The sequence below is a fragment of the Protomyctophum bolini genome (assembly GCF_963924005.1).
Source record: "Protomyctophum bolini genome assembly, chromosome: 3".
In the NCBI taxonomy this organism is placed as follows: Eukaryota; Metazoa; Chordata; class Actinopteri; order Myctophiformes; family Myctophidae; genus Protomyctophum; species Protomyctophum bolini.
The window spans coordinates 17,168,868-17,187,415 of NC_137864.1; the positions used below are offsets into that span (position 1 = coordinate 17,168,868).

Genomic DNA, 18,548 nt, shown 5'->3' on the forward strand with positions numbered 1-18,548 from the left:
TACATTTCTTCACAAATTTATTTGGCAGTGTCACGCACATTTAACCTAAAATTCAGTAATTTCATTATGCATATTGTCCCCGACTGTTAACTTGAAGATTAATCTGATTTCATCCAATTGATACCCGCCCATCTACATCTGTTATAATTTAGATTTATAAGCGTTCTATTGTTTAATGCAACCATGAACTTATTACCCACGTCTCTGACTGCATTCTATCTCATCAAGAGGTAGAATGGTTATACTGTTGTAGATTTGCCACCCCAATGGTTACATTTTTACAGTCTGGCACTGGCAGGTATTCTGTAGTATGGGCTGCATAATGCATCGTCTAAAACAGTGGTTCCCAAAGTGGGGTCCGGGGACCCCCAGGGGTCCTTGAGGGAGTTCCAGGGGGTCCCCAGCCTAAATGATAGTTTGGAACTAAATGGACCCTTATGGGAATGTAACAAATGGAAAGTGTACAAATGGTGAGTGAAATTAACATTGATTTTACAATATAAATTGGGGTCTCAGCGATAGAAATGCCATTAAATGGGGGTCCGTAGCCTGTTGCATATCAAACTTGGCATATATTTTCAAATGGGGGGTCCGCAGGCTAATGAGTGTCATTGTGAGGGTCCTTGACATGAAAAAGTATGGGAACCTCCGAACCACTAGCATAAAGCATCATCTAAAAAATACATTATCATTCCTCACTATTCATCAACCATTTGATAGGTTAGCATGAACAGGGTCTTCCATTCCTTTCATCTGAGGATCTATTTTACCAGAACAGGAGGGGATAAAGATGACATCATAGACATTTCCAGTCAATGGGCCCTTACTCTGTGTGTGTGTGTGTGTGTGTGTGTGTGTGTGTGTGTGTGTGTGTGTGTGTGTGTGTGTGTGTGTGTGTGTGTGTGTGTGTGTGCGCGCGCGCGCGCTAGTATTTGCCTAGGTGCTGTTAGGTTTGTTTAGATTATGAGAATATCCTTCCAAGGCAAAGAGGGGAGAAGAAACCACCATTGTAAACCAAGGAGCCTAGCCTATACCTTCCATACAGCTGGACAGCAGCTGCTAGGATGTCTGTGCCTCACTAGTCTCGCGTAACCAGAAAACTATTCTACAATCTCCAAATGCTATAGATTCTGGAACTACACCTCCCGAAATCCGAACACAGAAGCCCTCATCAGGACAGACTGTCCTGATGAAGGCCTAATATTCGACCGAAACGTCGACCTAATAAAGAGCAACATTTTGGCAAGTGTCTGACAGTGTGCGGGACCTTTTCTTTGTTTTTCAAAGTTACCCTTTTTCAATTATATTTGATTAAATTTGCGTGACTGTAAAGACGAAACGGAAGCGGGGAGGAGGCTTCAATGCTGCTTTATCTCTTGCTCATAATCAGAGCTTTGGTGCTATCCAGACCATAGATATATACAGTATATCTATGATCCAGACTGTACGACGGAAGCATTTGAGAATTGCAGGAGGCAACAGTCTGGCCACACGAGACTAGTGCCTCACGTACACATAAAGACCCATATGATTGCATGTGTGCACACTGCACATGCAGTTACACACACACTTTTAGTGTAAAAACTATCTTTTAAACAGTGCAAAAAAAGCGTTCCATCCATTACAGTGTTTCTGGTGGTGAAGTACAGTAACGTGTCTCCATTATGTGATTTGTCATCATAGTGTCCGAACAAACAGTAAAGCCGTCTGTGTTCATTTATCCATTTGTCCACTCTGATACTGTACAAATGTAACTTGAGGAACTGCTATTGTCGGTGTGCGCAACTAATAAGGCTGTGTCCTACTACTATATACATTGAGCCCAGCCCAATAGTTCTTAACAATAGAATAGACCACTGAAGTCTGACAATATTTGATACAGGCTGCTTCTGGAGACATTTTAATTCATTCTGCCGTGAAAGTCTTAGGTAAAAGTCTCCGCGTCTGAAATCAATGTCGCTACTAAAATACGTCATGCTCCGTCAGGACAACGAGCGATGGGCGTGACAGATTTTGTGTGCAGCGGGCGGCAGCCTGGAAATGTAGTCTTTTGGGTTGCGTTTCTAGTGTTTATTGTGTTACTCTTTGGGTATATTTGTACATTCCCACCTTCAGTCGATGCTTCATATGCATAGGAGTAAAATCTCCGGGGTGACTTTATGGTTATGTTTCTAACACAGTCCTTATATGGAGGCAGTCTAAGAATCCCCTGTGGGGTTTTCAACAAAACTAATGACCCCCACGAACCAGGCGAATAGCGCCATCTGGCGGCAGCGACGTCAGGACTTCAGTGGTCAATTTATAAAACCCTTTAGTTCACAATGACATGAGGGTAGATGTTGAAGAGCAGCTCATTGTCGCCACGCCGCACCTCCAGGAGGAGGGGCTGGTCTCCTAGCAACGCCCCTTGCAGGTCCTCGTTCCTCCCAATAGTTTGGCCGTTCAGCGTGACGATGATGTCCCCTGCCTTGATGCCACCCCTATAGGTTAGAGAGAGAGAGAGGTTTTATACCACGATGACGTACCCTGCCTTGATGCCACCCCTATAGGTTAGAGAGAGAGAGGTTTTATACCATGATGACGTCCCCTGCCTTGATGCCACCCCTATAGGTTAGAGAGAGAGAGGTTTTATACCACGATGACGTCCCCTGCCTTGATGCCACCCCTATAGGTTAGAGAGAGAGAGGTTTTATACCACGATGACGTCCCCTGCCTTGATGCCACCCCTATAGGTTAGAGAGATAGAGAGAGGTTTTATACCACGATGACGTCCCCTGCCTTGATGCCACCCCTATAGGTTAGAGAGATAGAGAGGTTTTATACCATGATGACGTCCCCTGCCTTGATGCCACCCCTATAGGTTAGAGAGATAGAGAGGTTTTATACCATGATGACGTACCCTGCCTTGATGCCACCCCTATAGGTTAGAGAGAGAGAGGTTTTATACCACGATGACGTCCCCTGCCTTGATGCCACCCCTATAGGTTAGAGAGATAGAGAGGTTTTATACCATGATGACGTACCCTGCCTTGATGCCACCCCTATATGTTAGAGAGATAGAGAGAGGTTTTATACCACGATGACGTCCCCTGCCTTGATGCCACCCCTATATGTTAGAGAGAGAGAGGTTTTATACCACGATGACGTCCCCTGCCTTGATGCCACCCCTATAGGTTAGAGAGAGAGAGGCTTTATTAACCACTCTATTAACCACCCAAATTTTCATTTTTCTTTTGTCAACTGAATGGAAATGAAGAGTTTACATAGTACACATAGTGCATGCATAAACCTTCCTTAATGACTATATCTGGTTTCAGTATTCATTTATGATATATTTTCTCTATTATTAAGGTTATTTTTGCAGTCAGTTTGTATTGGGGGTGGGGAGGCGGGGCGGGGTGGGGGGCGCGAGACATGGCCAAAGCATTTCCCCCGCAAAACTCTTCTTTGCTGAATGTTCACCTCATATGACATCATGCACACAGTAGGGACACAAGGGTTCGAGTGGTTAACAAAAACTCTCATCCTGGCATTCCTGCTCTGTGTGTCTGTCTGTCTGTCTGTCTGTCTGTGTGTGTGTGTGTACGCAGTCTGGAGCGAGGCGAGGAGAATGAGTCTTGGCAAGACTAGAGAATACTACACAGTCACTCAAGAGTGTGTGTGCATGGCGTGCATGTGTGCGTACATGTGTGCGTACATGTGTGCGTACCGTACATGTGTGCGTACATGTGTGTGTGTGTGTGTGTGTGTGTGTGTGTGTGTGTGTGTGTGTGTGTGTGTGTGTGTGCGTACGTGCACCTACTTGTGTGCAGGAGAGTCCGGTAGAACCTGGTGCACTAGAACTCCACTGCTCACATCAGGAAAGTCTGGGTTCTGAAGTCTCAGCTCTGCCACAAGACTGGAACACACACACACACACACACACACACACACACACACACACACACAGTCTCAGTGCACTAGTGGAATAACTGCTCAAATGATTTACGTTTTAAGTAAATACTTCAATGTAAAAGTCCGGGAATTCAGAATTAGTACAAAAGTATCGGTATCAAAATGTACTTAATGTACCAAAAGTATAAAGTGCTCATTGGGCAGAATGTCCCATTTCACAAGTATTCAAATATATACATTTATTATTTTTAAGTAGGAGATCTCCAAGTTGACAATCACGACGCATTGTGAGCTTGTAGCTATTTTCGAATGACCAAAATGTATACAGGGCTATGTTTATATGGCTATGTTTGTAGATGTCTGAAATGTATATAGGGCTATGCAGGCTATGTTTTGTAATAATCAAAATCTGCAGTAAATAGCAACTAAAGTTTTCAAATAAATGTAGCGGAATAAAAATACAATATTTGCCTCTCAAATGTAGTGGAGTAGAAGTAAAAGTATTGGAAAATTGAAATACTCCAGTAAAGTAAAAGTATACCTCAAAATTACTTGAATAAATGTAATTAGTTACTTAACCCATCTAGTGCTTTTCTCAAGATATCTTAGCCATCGACGAGAAACACGATCTTGATTAAGAAACCACGATCTCGCCTAGAGGGCTGGGCAGTCATTTCAGTGTCTGGATATCCAAGACTAGCACGTAGCTAACATCCGTCTCTTTTTCTGACACAGTACAGCTAGTAGCGCTGGTACAATCTAAGATTAGCATGCCATCGACGTGTAAATGTGTGTTTCATTGTGTGGGTGTAACAACACTCACGCCTCAGTAATGGTGATCATTCTGATGCCGATGAAACGTTTTTTCCCTCCCATCAGTTCTGGGGGAGGGGGGGTGGGGGTGGGGGACACAATTTGTTTCATTATCAACACAGTCATCCTCAGCATCATTTTCATCATCATCATCATCATCATCATCACAGCATGGCTTCACCACTCAGGCTCACCTGCGTCAGACTGGGTCTCCTCTGGTAGATGGTAATGTCCTCCTCTCAACAGCTTGTTTTTATCTATAGGCAGAATATAATGTGTGTTATAATAAATATGTAACGCTGAGAAACAATAGGCTAGCTCTATGCACACACAGAATAACTCTCCATACTTCCGGTGTTAGCGAGGATACATTCCATTTAGTGTACAGTGGTTCTTAAACTTTTTGATATCAAGGATCCCCATAACTCTGAGTGTACAAAGTAACGGAAGCAAGCAAATGTACCGGAAGCAAAAAGGTCCATTTGGTGTTTCCAGTGATCCAACATGCACAATAGCAGCAAATTGATTCTGTTTGACCAGAATGGAACAGAGCCTTGATTAGTATCATCGGTAACACCTATGGGGCCGATGCACTAAACGGTTTACAACCATATTGTGGGTGTAAAGGAATTTTCCAAACTTCCCACATTAGTCTGATTCAGTGATCTATTTTTGTCTGTGAATTTTGCGGAGGGCTGCTCTTTCTCAAGTCTGCTCGGATGCACACTTACATGGGACTACTAACGTGGACGTTTGGAAAATTCCTTTACACCCAAAATATGGGTGTAAACAGCTTAGTGAATCGGGCCCAATGACTTCATACACAGTAAAATCCTGCAGCAGCGCTCATGTATCCATTTGTAATCCAGAGAGTGTTTATACACTCACAGCGTTAGTCCACAATCATTCAAGGTCCACAATAGTTTATTTTATTTTTTGTTTTTAAGATATTTCTTGGACTTTTTGCCTTTATTGATAGAGTAAGTGGAGACAGACATGAAAAGAGGAGAGAGAAACGGGGAGTGACATATAGCAAAGTTCGTCAGAACCCGCAATGCGCTGTCACTGCTGTCAGACTGCTGCATAGGTGCCCGGAACGCTAGGCCGGACCGGGCCATCATTTATTTTCTTACAAGTGTCATTTGGATAGCACATCATTTAAACATGTGCCAGTTTCATTGTTTACCTGGTATCTTATAGCTTCAATGAACACATTGCTTATTATTGTTTAAATCAGTGGTTCCCAAACTTTTCAGGTCGAGACCCAAAAAGAGAGATTAGACGTTTCCCCAGCCAGGACCCAAACTAGTGAAAATAGCAGATCTACAAACGCACAACGCATCGCTTCGCGCAGCGTTGCAAGCTTGTGGATCGGCTATTTTCACGACTTCTTAATTAATTTAAATGTAGGAAACGAAAATGGAAATTTTACTCGTGACCCATAAAAATTGGGCCGTGACCGAACAAATGCAAATGGGTCCCGACCCAGTGTTTGGGAACCAGTGGACTAAACCAGCCACAGTCAAAACGCCTGTGGTATCCAAGGCTAGTCTATAGCCTCTGACCTTTGTTGTGTCTGCTCTGGGACTCTGTGAGGAAACGTCTGATCCTGTCAGAGGGGATGGCGAAGGAGATTCCTGCAGTCACCTTCAGAGTGTTGATGCCTATCACCTCGCCGTCCTAACACACACACACACACACACGCACACGCACATGCATGCACACACACAACACAACACAGCGTGAACTCATGGATGCAAACAGGAGAATGAATATTTCTTAGGGTCAAATATTTGCTGTGGATGTCAATTTAGAAAACGCAAAAACGACATGTTTATACTTCACAGAACGCTACTCACCAAGTTAACAAAACTACATGTTTATACTTCACAGAACGCTACTCACCAAGTTAACAAGAGGTCCTCCAGAATTGCCATACTTCCATGAAGACATGATGATGGAAAAGGTGACAAAGACACAAGCATACAATCACATTAGTGCCTCTCACGGTGACACACATCGGTTAGCTGTGTAACAATTATTTACAAGCTTCTTAATGGCATCAGTCTGTACGTAGTCCACATCAGAGTCTCTGATGCCCAGCTCCTTGATGTGTATGTACAGTATGTATATATTCTTACATTAATAATGGTGTCAGTCTGTACGTAGTCCATATCAGAGTCTCTGATGCCCAGCTCGTTGATGTGTATGTACAGTATGTATATATTCTTACATTAATAATGGCGTCAGTCTGTACGTAGTCCATATCAGAGTCTCTGATACCCAGCTCCTTGATGTATATGTACAGTATGTATATATTCTTACATTAATAATGGCGTCAGTCTGTACGTAGTCCATATCAGAGTCTCTGATGCCCAGCTCCTTGCCGTCTCTGTGCGCCGTGCTGACGATGCCCGTGGTGACGGTGTTCTGAAGGGCGAAGGGGCTGCCGATGGCCACCACGAACTCCCCCGGCCTCAGGTCAGCCGAGTGGCCCAACGCCAGCACCGGAAGCTTCTTCTGCTCGCTCACGCGCGCACACACACACACACACACACACACACACACACACACACACACACACACACAGTGTAGTCTAAATCTACAGTGGAGTATGTGCATCACTTTTCCACGCCCCGCTCATCTAGACTGAGTGGCAAAACATTGAGCCACATGGAGCGTTGGAGTTTGGAAGCGCTCATTGGAATTCACTCAACGGACCCTCGTACCACCCGTTTCTAAATGGCACATCATGAAGGAGACAGCAGGACGTTGCATTATTGAAAACAAGCGCTTCCAAACTCTGACACTATGACAGAATGTGTAGCTCATAACTATGATGGGTTTTTATGAAACAGAACATACATAGAAAGAGGATAATTCAAGCTTTCCGTACACCTGCAATGTTGGTGAGTTTAATGTAATTTCTAATTCCGTTTGGATGAATATGGGCTATCAAGGTCAGAAAGTAGTTTTTTGCCTCAGTAGGCGCATAACTTCCGTGCACAATGATGTCACTCACATAGCCTCCATACACAATGAAGACGCTTTACACGTGCATGCGCTCGTGTGGTGGATGAACCCAAAACACATAGCTGCACACATAAAAAACATAGGAGGAAACCTGGCTATATCCATATATATCCATGTGTGGACATGGTGGACAATAGCAAATTAGCAAAGCAGAAGAGACAGAAAAACTACGTTTTGGTGGGCGCTAATGAGCTCCAAGGAGAGAGAGTGAGGAGGAGGAGAGAAACACAGAAGTATTTCAGAGATGGGTGAGAGAAGGCCTCCAGTCACAGTTAGTGTTTACATGTGTATTCCTGCAAGCTGCCCAGTGGAACATCTGACTCACTCATTGTGAGAATACTGGCATATAGCAGTGTTGAGACGTGGCCACTCGTACGGTAAAGGCACATTTAAACAGGTGCATTTAAAGAGGAGCCGGAATGGTGAAAAAAACGTGTGTGTGTGTGTGTGTGTGTGTGTGTGTGTGTGTGTGTGCCTGCGTGCGTGCGTGCATTCCAACCTGAGCGCTGACTTTGATGGTGGCGATGTCTGCCTTCTTGTCCACATCCTTGACCACCGCCTCGTACGCGTCTCCGTCGTGCAGCCGCACGCGCAGCTGAGGACGGCCCGCCAGCGCGTGGGTTACCACGTGAGCGTTGGTGACGATCAGACCCGACTGGGTCACGATGAACCCAGAACCACTGGACAGAGGAATGTGGCGACCAAACAGAGGGTGTCTGATATGAGACAGAGACAGAGACAGACAGACAGACAGTTTATAACACACCAAAGACCTGTGGAAATCACCCCTCGCTCCCGAACTTGCGTTGCTCCGTGCTTTCGGTTATGGGTTGGTTTCTGGTTTAGGACTTCAGTGTTTTGTACCATACTATTGTATGTATGTAGTACAGAACAAATAATGTTTGCTTTTGCCATCTTTGTTGAAGAAGAGTCTCGGCAACTATGATTTAGTCTTACTAGAAACACTAAAAGTTTCTAAATCTTATATTTAGATTTAGTCTGGCTTAATCTAGTTGCCTCTGAAGTAAGGTTACTGGAGGTCAATGCTTATTGCTTAAAGTGTGAGGGGATTAAGTAATAGTCCAATAGTATGTTGGAGCTAAAGCCTGTACCCAAAAATAACGGACCAACAGACAACAAACCCCAAGCGCACGCAACGGGAGAAGAAACTGATCGGACCGCTTTGCTATACCAGAATCAGTTTTAATTGAAAAACAAAAAAAGCTTCTCAGTAAATATTAAATATTGATTAATTACAAAGCCTTGATGAGTAATTTGTACCCAACCAAGCTGTAATGGCATCCTTAAAGACGCTATATCCCACAAGAATGGTCACTTCTCTATCGGGTGTATTGGCTGTGACATCTGAAACAGTTTGAACAGACGAATGTCTGAGTGTTTGGTCACACACACACACACACACACACACACACACACACACACACACACACACACACACACACACACACACACACACACACACACACACACACACACACCTTACCTTAAGAAGAGTTCAATGTGGACAACAGCAGGAGCAATCTTCTCAACTGCGTCAGCGATAAAGTTGAACTTGTATCGAGGACTGTTTGGATGGAGCGGGGCATGACCTATACTGACATAAAGAACCCATTTGGTTAACATAAGTTAATATTCAGTACACCATCATGACAATTTACTTAAAGGAGAATTCCATACTAGAAGGCTTTCCTACCTTTATTTGTAGTTGTAACGTCCTCACCAAAGAGGTCCAGGTGTTATTTTGTGCAAAAGCGCATTATTGGCTATTTCCACTAGCATAAGCCCTCAATGAATTGCATTGAATTGAATGGGGCTATGGGGTGTTGTGCTAATTCGCTTATTTCCATCGTTCAAAAATCAACTTTACTACCGGTACTTATTTAGATGGAAATAAGTGAATTAGCACAAAAACCCAACCCCCATTGAGGGCTTATATTAGGGGAAATAGCCTCTTTGGTTGGGACGTAACAACTACAAATAAAGGTAAGAAAGCCTTCGTTCTAGTATGGAATTCTCCTTTAATGATTAACTGTCAAACTAATAACTGCGATTAACGATTATGTGTTTTTGGCATTGGAAATTGGAACGTATAAATAGAAATGTAATTTCTGGTTTCCTTTTAGGCTTTGTAAAAATAAATTGCTATCTTGTTATTTCAAATAATTGTGATTATGCCGATTATGTATTAATAATTGCGCCAGCAGGCCTATAAGTACAACACAACGTTCACACATGCAACAAAGCATGTACTGTATGCAACAATGTGTAAAAAGATAAAGACCTTAGCTGGCCTCGATATAATGTAAGTCCAAGACAGTTAGTAATTTGCATAGACCACATGTGTACTGCTCATCACAGGCTATACTGGTATTATTGAGGGGATGTGTAACAATGTAAAGTAGAATAAATGTACTCTCTCTCGCCTTTTTTTCTCCACACACGTGCACACGCGCGCGCGCGCACACACACACACACACACACACACACACACACACACACACACACACACACACACAGCTCTAATTGATCTACAAACTGTGGGGCGACTAGGCTATATTTATGTCCAACCCACTAATCCCTTCCTGAACTGATGTCTGATGTCTACTTCAGAGAGGTCCCCTGGATGGGAGTGACTGACTTCCTGTTTAGATCATTGACAGATCCAGTATCCTATATAGGCTGGGATCACATTCCATAAAGATTAGTGGAGAGGCTACAGCTGAGAAGTGCTAAATATGGATAAAACCAAGAAGAGAGAGGAGCCGAAACCAGTGGTTTCCAACACTTTTTAATATCAAGGTCCATTATTTAATCAGACCGAAAACATGAATGTTGTCGTACGTGTGGACACAATTCCATGCTGTATTGATGTGGTACATCAATACAGCATGGGCGACTGTGGCTCAGGAGGTAGAGCAGGTTGCCCAATGATCCATGGGTTGGCGGTTCGAATCCCGGCTCCTCCTGTCCACATGTCGAAGTGTCCTTGGGCAAGACACTGAACCCCAAATTGCTCCCGATGTGATGGTTGGTACCTTGCATGGCTTCCGTCGCCATCGGTGTATGAATGAATGGGTGAATGCACAATCTATGTAAAGCGCTATATACATTTACCATTTGGTACCATAGGAGAGATAACAGGCAAACAATGAAAATAATTATTTTACGTTCTCTAATTGTGTGGACTTCTTGTAAATAAAGTAATGCAGCTGTTTAACAATAATTTATCTTGAGAGCATAAAATGAAACCAAAAAGGGTGGTTTGGTTTCATTTTACGCTCTCAAGAGTTATATTTCTATACGAGTCCATTTGGTAATAAAGTCTCCATCTAGCTAAGGACCGCTTGGAACTCCCTCAAGGACCACTGGTGGTCCCAGGACCACAGGTTGAGAGCCACTGGCCTAAAACTCTTTGGTGGTGGTTGAGTGGGTGATATGCAGCATGCATGGGTAGCTCTGAGTTCCTAAGATCAAGACAAGCCCCCCTAGAATAACAACTATTTCACCATGACAGACCCCATCTGAAAAGATTTTGTGCCAGGGGACCCCCATAAGAAAATATGTGATGTTAAAAATTATTTAAAAAAAATAGCAGATCTACAAGCTCACACCATGTCAATTAGCTGAATATTTCAGATATTTTACTTAGTGTGAGCTTGTAGATCTGCTATTTAACATAGGCTATAGCCTGGCTACAATTAAAATAAGGAACGGATTTAACCACTTTAACCAATTGCCTGATTTTCGCTGGGCTCCTGGGAATCCCTGGTGGACAATTGGACATGGACCTCACCCCACTGAGAACTACTGAATCAGGCCAACTCTTACCCGTGTCTGCATGCAGGGCGCACGGTCCCTTGTGCGCCAGAGTGACCGCTGCTCTCCCCTTCTGCAAAGCTTTGCGGCTGAACACCTTCATCTTACACACGTTACTGTAAGTCTTTCCATCACTCCCACAAACTTTGTTCTGTCCCATTTTACACTGACAGAGCCTCTTTGAGCCTGATCGTCGCTTATTATTCCCCGCAGCAGCATGGCCAGCAGCAGCAGGGCTAGTAGTAGGCAGCTTGCACTCCAAGCCGTCCCCGCAGGGCAGGTCGTTATTGCGGCCGCACGGGTCTCCCTCTGCCCGCGAGCACACCAGGCAGCAGTTGCATCGGTCCGGGACGTACCCGCTGGGGCAGCTGGGACTCGGACAACTGGCCACGTCGCACCGCGGGGAGCACGGCTTCTTGGATCGCGGTATGGCACCGGTCAGGTCGTGCACAAAGAGAAACGCCACCACAAATGTACATAATCGCACAGCAGTGATTCTTTCCATAACGAGAGAGAGATGGAGATGACTATTGTAAATAATTTTCTCCGGTCATAGCTTCCTTTTCAAATGTCTGGTCCTTTGCGTTCTCATTCAATCAAAGTATAGTTTAGGTTTAATAAATTGCTTTCTCTTCTCCACCAGCAGTTTTTTTAGTAGCCTAATGATGGCAGCTGGCAGTGATATGAGTGTAGGCCTATATGTTCACTCTCACTCATGCACGTTTGTCTGAAAAGGAAAATGCACTAAGAGCTAAGAGCTCAGATCAGGCTACATCATCACAGACACAGAGGGTCACTGTCGCCTGCTCCTATATACGACCAAAACGGTGAAATCATTCATGATCACTACACCATCTAGTGGACTGTGGATTAATAGTGAGTGACTGGAGCACAATGTCAAACAGTTAAAAGGTATAGCCTATAAGTAGCCTACAGTACGCCCCGGCAGACTGCTGGGCGAGCGCTGCCTTGATCTTAATTATTTGGGCTTAGTCGTACGACTGGCGGTAACAGCGCCGATCTACAAGCCCACAAGGCGTCGCGACCTGGCTTAGAGTATAATGAAGGTCGCAACGCCTTGTGGGCTTGTAGATCGGCCATGGGACGACGAAGCATAAACCGGTCAGTTGTCTCTCGAGTGCACGGGACTGTACAGCCATCTACCGGCGTGTTGAGGAGTTGCAAGTTGCAGCACAGGACAGAGATACAGTAAATAAGAAGAGGAACTCTCAGATAACGTCCATACTCACTGAGAAACTTGATGAAATGTCTCCCTTCTCCTCCAGGCTAGCGTGTTGGTTCTTGGTTGACTAGCCACAGCCCACTATGTAGTTTTTATGTCCGTTTATTTTTCTAGACTTCATTTTGTTGATGAATTGAATACATATAACACAACACAATGTAAAGGACTTTTAGACTTAGATGTCAGACGGTGCCTTAATTGTGCTGTTTTTCAATTTGTCTAATAAAAGTATTCAAACTGGATTCAAATATTCACAGAAAAGAATGACATTCGAGTATCTGTGCTTTTAATAGCAATTGAAAAGATGTATTACGGTAAGTTAACAGTATGCAGAATAGGTAAACTAGTTAAATAGAGTTGAATATCTATACTTCACGTCACTACATTTCAAAAGACAATTAGGCGGGCCTATATTGTACTTTTGACTCCTCTACAGAAAAAATAAAAATAAACATTACTTAAAAAAAAACAACGCTATAGCAATGATTATTATTAATATAGAGCAATTTAACACTTGTTTTAACCTGATTTGAGAGAAGTGATGACATAAAAATAAAATATAGTACTTAGTATGTATCTCATTCTCTACTACGCTATAGTCTTGACTTCACCCCATTGTTATTCTGGAACATCCTGTACATGCATTGTTATTTCAGATGAAAATGCCTGCTTTCTGGCAGATTCATGAAGCCCATATACTGCTCACCCTCGTGGCCCATAATATCTAGCTCATAAACCTGACTCGTTAGGCCCATGTCCTGCTCATGAACCTGGATGTTTAGGCCAATATCCTGCTAAAGAACCTCGTTCTTGAGGCTCATGTCCTGCTCATTCACCTGGTTTTTAAGGCCCATGTGCTGCTCAGAATGCTGGTTTTTAAGGTCTATATCTTGCCCATACATGTCCTGCTCATACTCCTCTTCTATCTTCACTTCATCTACTTCTACTAGTACTTGTACTTTCTGTTTATTACTAAAAATCTCCGGATGCTCTGCCAGCTGGTGCTTCTTAAGGATATACTGCCTGTTGAAGCCTTTGTTGCATTCGGTGCAGGAGAACGCAAAACATCCCGTGAACACGATGCACTCGTGATGGTCCCGCTCCAAATGCTTCTCAAACATCTTCCCGCAGTCGGAGCACCCGTATTTTTTGTTGCTGTGTTGGCTGTGTTCGTGGGCGACGCAAGTCTTTTCGTGAACAAACGTCTTGTCGCAGAAAGTGCAGCTGTATCTCGTTCTACTGTGGATTTTCTCGTGGATGGTCAAACTCGACAATCTGTTAAACTCCTTGCCACAGTAACTGCATGCGCAAACGAAGACACCTGGGCAATCCTTTTGGTGTTGGGACGGTCTTTTGGTGCCCTTTTTGCCGGTGTACAAGGTTCTCGAGTACCGCTTCCGCCTCTTTCTAGGCCTGTAGGAGGTATTGTCATCCTCTCCTAACTCTTCAGCAGTGTGGTTCCTGTGTTCTGGTTCCACGTCATCATAACCTGCAACACAAAGTCATTTACAATTTTACCTGCATGGCAGGAGGGATCATGTAAGGGATCAATAAAATGTTCTCTGTAGGCATACAGTACGAGAGCCCAAGTAGGTAAAGGCGTAAAAAGATGATCTCGACGGCGAATACGTTTATCCCTAATTTATCCCTATTCTCAGCATGTCATAATAGGCAAATATTTACCAAAGATCACACCCGTGTGAAGTGAGGGGCGCTAGTCTAACTCATGTTGATTAGGTGATGTAATGGTGATGTAAAACAAACCGTGCCAACACAAACATTAAACGACATTAACAGTAAAGAGACCATATGACGTAATGAGGCACATTATGTAAATTTTCCCTTCATTGTCATAGCATAGCGTTTACAAAACAAACATTGAACTAAAGACAAACATTAAACCTGTGTATAGGAGGGGCCCCTCAAAAACAGACAATCTAATGTGTCACTCACATTGCAGCGGGTTGTGAGCTTATATATTGGCTATTAATTGGCACAGGAAAATAGGAGGGGACCATGTGAAAACCCCTGGTTGTCCCTGGTCAAACAGATGAACTGGTTATGCTTCTGACCTCCTTCTGTTGATATCAATGTACGATTACTCATTTAAATTGACGATTAATTGTCACACAAATATATAACATTGGTGTTTTAGTTTATACACCTTAATTGCCCGGGGTTATTTATTCCATTAAATTATAGCACCCAGTCGATTTATAGCAACGGAGCACTTTTACCGACGGACCGGATGTTGTTCCGGATGTGTCTGTAGCAGCTAGATAGTCACACCACTCTAGAGCCGATCGACAACAACGGGAGGTAAGAATAAATCTATCGCGACTAGCGACTGGACAGCGGAGGGCCGTCTAACACAGGATATCTTTTTATAATTAGACGGGATGATTTAATTGCGAGTTATTAACGTTTTAAGATTTTCGTTTGACGTCTCACTGTTTCCGCAACAGGTGCTCCTAGGCTGTGGAGCGATGCGATCCGTTTTCATATCAATAAACGTCTTTCGGATAAAACTTCATCTTTGCCGTCGGGCGTTACTAATAGAAAGGACAAAGAACTTCGTCCTGGGCGATGGGGGTGTTAACAGTAGATCTGCTATTTCTGCATTTTTAATGTATGAACATCTTTATCAACATGGAAACTCAAATACTTACTATTAGACGTTTATGTAATAGTTGTGACAACCCTATGGTCATGTTATCGCATGTATTTTTAGTCCCATTGGAGACAGGATGACAATGTCAGTTTTTTCACCGCTTTGGTCTCAAGCAACATAAACTACTGGCTGAACTGCCATGTAATTTGCCACTTCCTGGATGATTGATCCCCATTGATTTTGCTGACCAAATGGCCTTTTTTCTCTAGCGCCACCATTAGACTGACCTTCAAAATCATCGTCCATGGCGCCTTCCTCCGTTTTAACAGCCGCCACCGAGAACTGAGACACTGTTTGTGACCCCTTTAAGAAATGAAGCAGAGTCATGAATGTCTTCTGGTGTTGTTAGACACACTAAAGCAGTGGCAAGAAAGCAAACCAGGTGCTCGATGGAGACGTGCAGGTAGATACAAAATACAATATATAAAAATAGTAAAAAGGTGTTCCTGGATCAATCGGGATAAGACATCTATTGAAAAAAGCCGTAAATTCGGAATCTTTATTAAACCAACATGTTACAACCTATACCGGTCTTCATCAAAGCTAGCACTGAAGCAGTGCTTCCCAAACATTTCAGGTCGAGGCCGAAAACAGATATTAGACGCTTGCCCAAAGTCCCAAACTAGTGAAATAGCAAATCTACGCACGACGCTAGAGCAGCCTGATGGGAACCGTGAGGTTCCCAGTTCGATCCCGGGCTCCCCCAGAGTCAGGGGTGGCCTTAAGGATCGAGAGGCCCCGAACATGACGTCATCATTTTAATAATTCATAATTATTTAAAAAAATCTTGCCAACAAAATGGGGAGGCTCCTGGAGGAGCCTCCCCGTTTCAATTGAAACGATTAAAACATATATAAGTCCGCCACTGCCCAGAGTTAGTGTCGAAGTGTCCTTGAGGAAGACTCTGAAACCCTAATTCACCCACGATGTGTAGGTTGGTGCCTTGCATGGTTTCCTCTGCCGTCGGTGTATGAGTGTGCGTGAATGGGTGATGGCTTTGGATAAAAGCACCAGATATGACTTAAATACTGACCACAGTGCGTGGACACGGTGGACGTCTGCTCCTCTTCACGTGTCCTCCTCCGACAGCGGTGTGCGACAAAGGACCGGTCAAGTTCACATCTCTGCCTGCAATGTGTGATGATGGGGAGAGAAAAAAAACATTTTACTTTTAAAGAAAGAAACGATTGTAAGAAACGATAACTAACTGAAAATGTATAGAGAGGGTATGCGCATTACATCATCATGATACCCGGAAGATATGCGGGAACGCCAATAAGATAAAAACCAAGCATTATTATGAAAATAAAAAAAAACGTATTTAAATAAAATAAAATAAAAACAGAATAATAATAATAAAAATAACAATGAACATTTTAACACTATAATAACCTTGTGAAGGACCAGGGCTTTCTGTTACGATCGAGTCATCATCTTTAACTGGTCTGAACAAAGAGAGAGCCTCTTCTCCACTCAGCACCTGTTGCACCACAGGCAGAGCCTCTGCACCCACTGCCCTTCTGTCTGAAGCTGTTATTAGAAGATGCACACACACACACACACACACACACACACACACACACACACACACACACACACACACACACACACATCTCTTAGGTCAGTTTCAAGACGAAAGCCCTTGTGCACCATCACAGACAGGTCTTGTACTTGTTTCAATCAACAACAATGTACAAACTACGAAGATGTACAATACATCATCAATTGAGTCACTCTGGGAACCATGCCAACTACTACTACTACTAATAATAATAATAATAATAATAATAAATAAATAAAACTATATTTATAGAGCACCTTTCATGACAGTCAGAGGATGTTAATAAAACCTGGGAATACATTTCTTACCAAGAATTTTATTCACCAATGTGTTGGTAAGGGTGTCTACTGTCTACTAACATATTCAACTTTCAGCAGCTGGCAAAAATGCCCTAGGAGGCTAGGGTGGTTGAATAGAAACCAATGTGGGAAATGTTAGTAGACAGACACCTTTACAAACACATTGACGAAGAGAATTCTTGGTAAGAAATGTATTCGCAGATTTGGCATTATTCTGATAATTTCTGATAATATTCCCTGACTAATGAAATGCAGCTTTACAGACCAATAAAAAAAATGAAAATCAAAAGCATTGAACTGTTGAACAATGTATAAGGCTATGGGACTTTAGGTTTTAAATCTCAAATCGAAATCAGACCAGCCTCTCCTCTTTAGCGTAAATAAAAATAAAGTTTTTGCTACTCATCAAAACAAAGGCGGGTTGTGTCATTAGAAAGCCTACTTTCCTTAGTGGACACACTCTGAGCCCCCCACCACACGTATAAACGGTACTTTTTGGGCAATATTGGTAGAAGGCGCAGTGGAGTAACTAAAAGTATTTTTTTTACCGGTGGAAACAAAATTCCCTTTTGTTTTGGCCAAAAAGTACCGTTTATACGTGTGGTGGGGGGCTCAGAGTGCGTCCACTAACTAAGGAAAGTAGGCTTTCTAATGACACAACCCCCCTTTGTTTTGGTGAGTAGCAAAAACTTTCTTTTTATTTACGCTAAAGAGGAGAGGCTGGTCTGATTTCGATTTGAGATTTAAAACCGAAATAGCCTTATACTGCAGGGCAGAATCGTAGAAGCAGTAGAAGGCTATGGACCAGAGCGAGCTTGGTATAGATATAGACTTTGTGAAAGTTGACAGCAGTATTCCAATGTTTTGCATTCACTTGGTAATTTAATTAAAGTAAGTTGCTCTGTTTAGGAACAGTATTTCTATATGTATAGCCTACCTGCTATTTATGACTATGAGCCTGAAGTCATTTGGTGTAAAGTGCAGGGATACACATAATGAGTTGCATATAAGGTGGTTGACTGTTCCATTAGATTTAGACATTCATTCACATCCTGTCACAACAGCTCACAAACCTGTCTCAGCAGCAGCAGCAGTAGTGTGTGCAGACTCCGAGAGGATGCTCTCAGTCTCAGCAGCAGCAGTAGTGTGTGCACACACTACTGCTGAGACTGAGAGCAGACTGCAGAGTCTGCATGC

The 18,548-nt window shown here is 43.2% G+C and overlaps 2 protein-coding genes across 3 annotated transcripts; both read right to left on the reverse strand.

The window, feature by feature from the left end:
* htra3a (HtrA serine peptidase 3a) lies at positions 1–12,231 on the reverse strand. 2 transcript variants are annotated; one of them, XR_013963777.1, is made up of 11 exons: positions 11,590–12,231; positions 9,245–9,350; positions 8,240–8,456; positions 7,033–7,227; positions 6,613–6,645; positions 6,273–6,387; positions 4,902–4,964; positions 4,718–4,775; positions 3,803–3,898; positions 658–2,480; positions 1–622 (listed from the first exon to the last, which is right to left on the reverse strand). XR_013963777.1 is itself a non-coding variant. In XM_080759144.1 (10 exons), the coding sequence occupies exons 1-10, from the start codon at positions 12,080–12,082 to the stop codon at positions 2,312–2,314; spliced, it is 1,545 nt and encodes a 514-aa protein (XP_080615270.1). In that variant the 5' UTR covers positions 12,083–12,231; the 3' UTR covers positions 1–2,311. The 2 variants fall into 2 exon arrangements, 1 of the variants encoding a protein (XP_080615270.1); XM_080759144.1 differs by having other exon boundaries at positions 1–2,480.
* Positions 12,232–13,154: 923 nt separating this feature from the next.
* On the reverse strand, positions 13,155–18,548 carry LOC308312802 (uncharacterized protein). The gene is made up of 5 exons (XM_080759520.1): positions 18,425–18,548; positions 16,884–17,021; positions 16,525–16,619; positions 15,719–15,794; positions 13,155–14,309 (listed from the first exon to the last, which is right to left on the reverse strand). The coding sequence occupies exons 4-5, from the start codon at positions 15,735–15,737 to the stop codon at positions 13,615–13,617; spliced, it is 714 nt and encodes a 237-aa protein (XP_080615646.1). The 5' UTR covers positions 15,738–15,794; positions 16,525–16,619; positions 16,884–17,021; positions 18,425–18,548; the 3' UTR covers positions 13,155–13,614.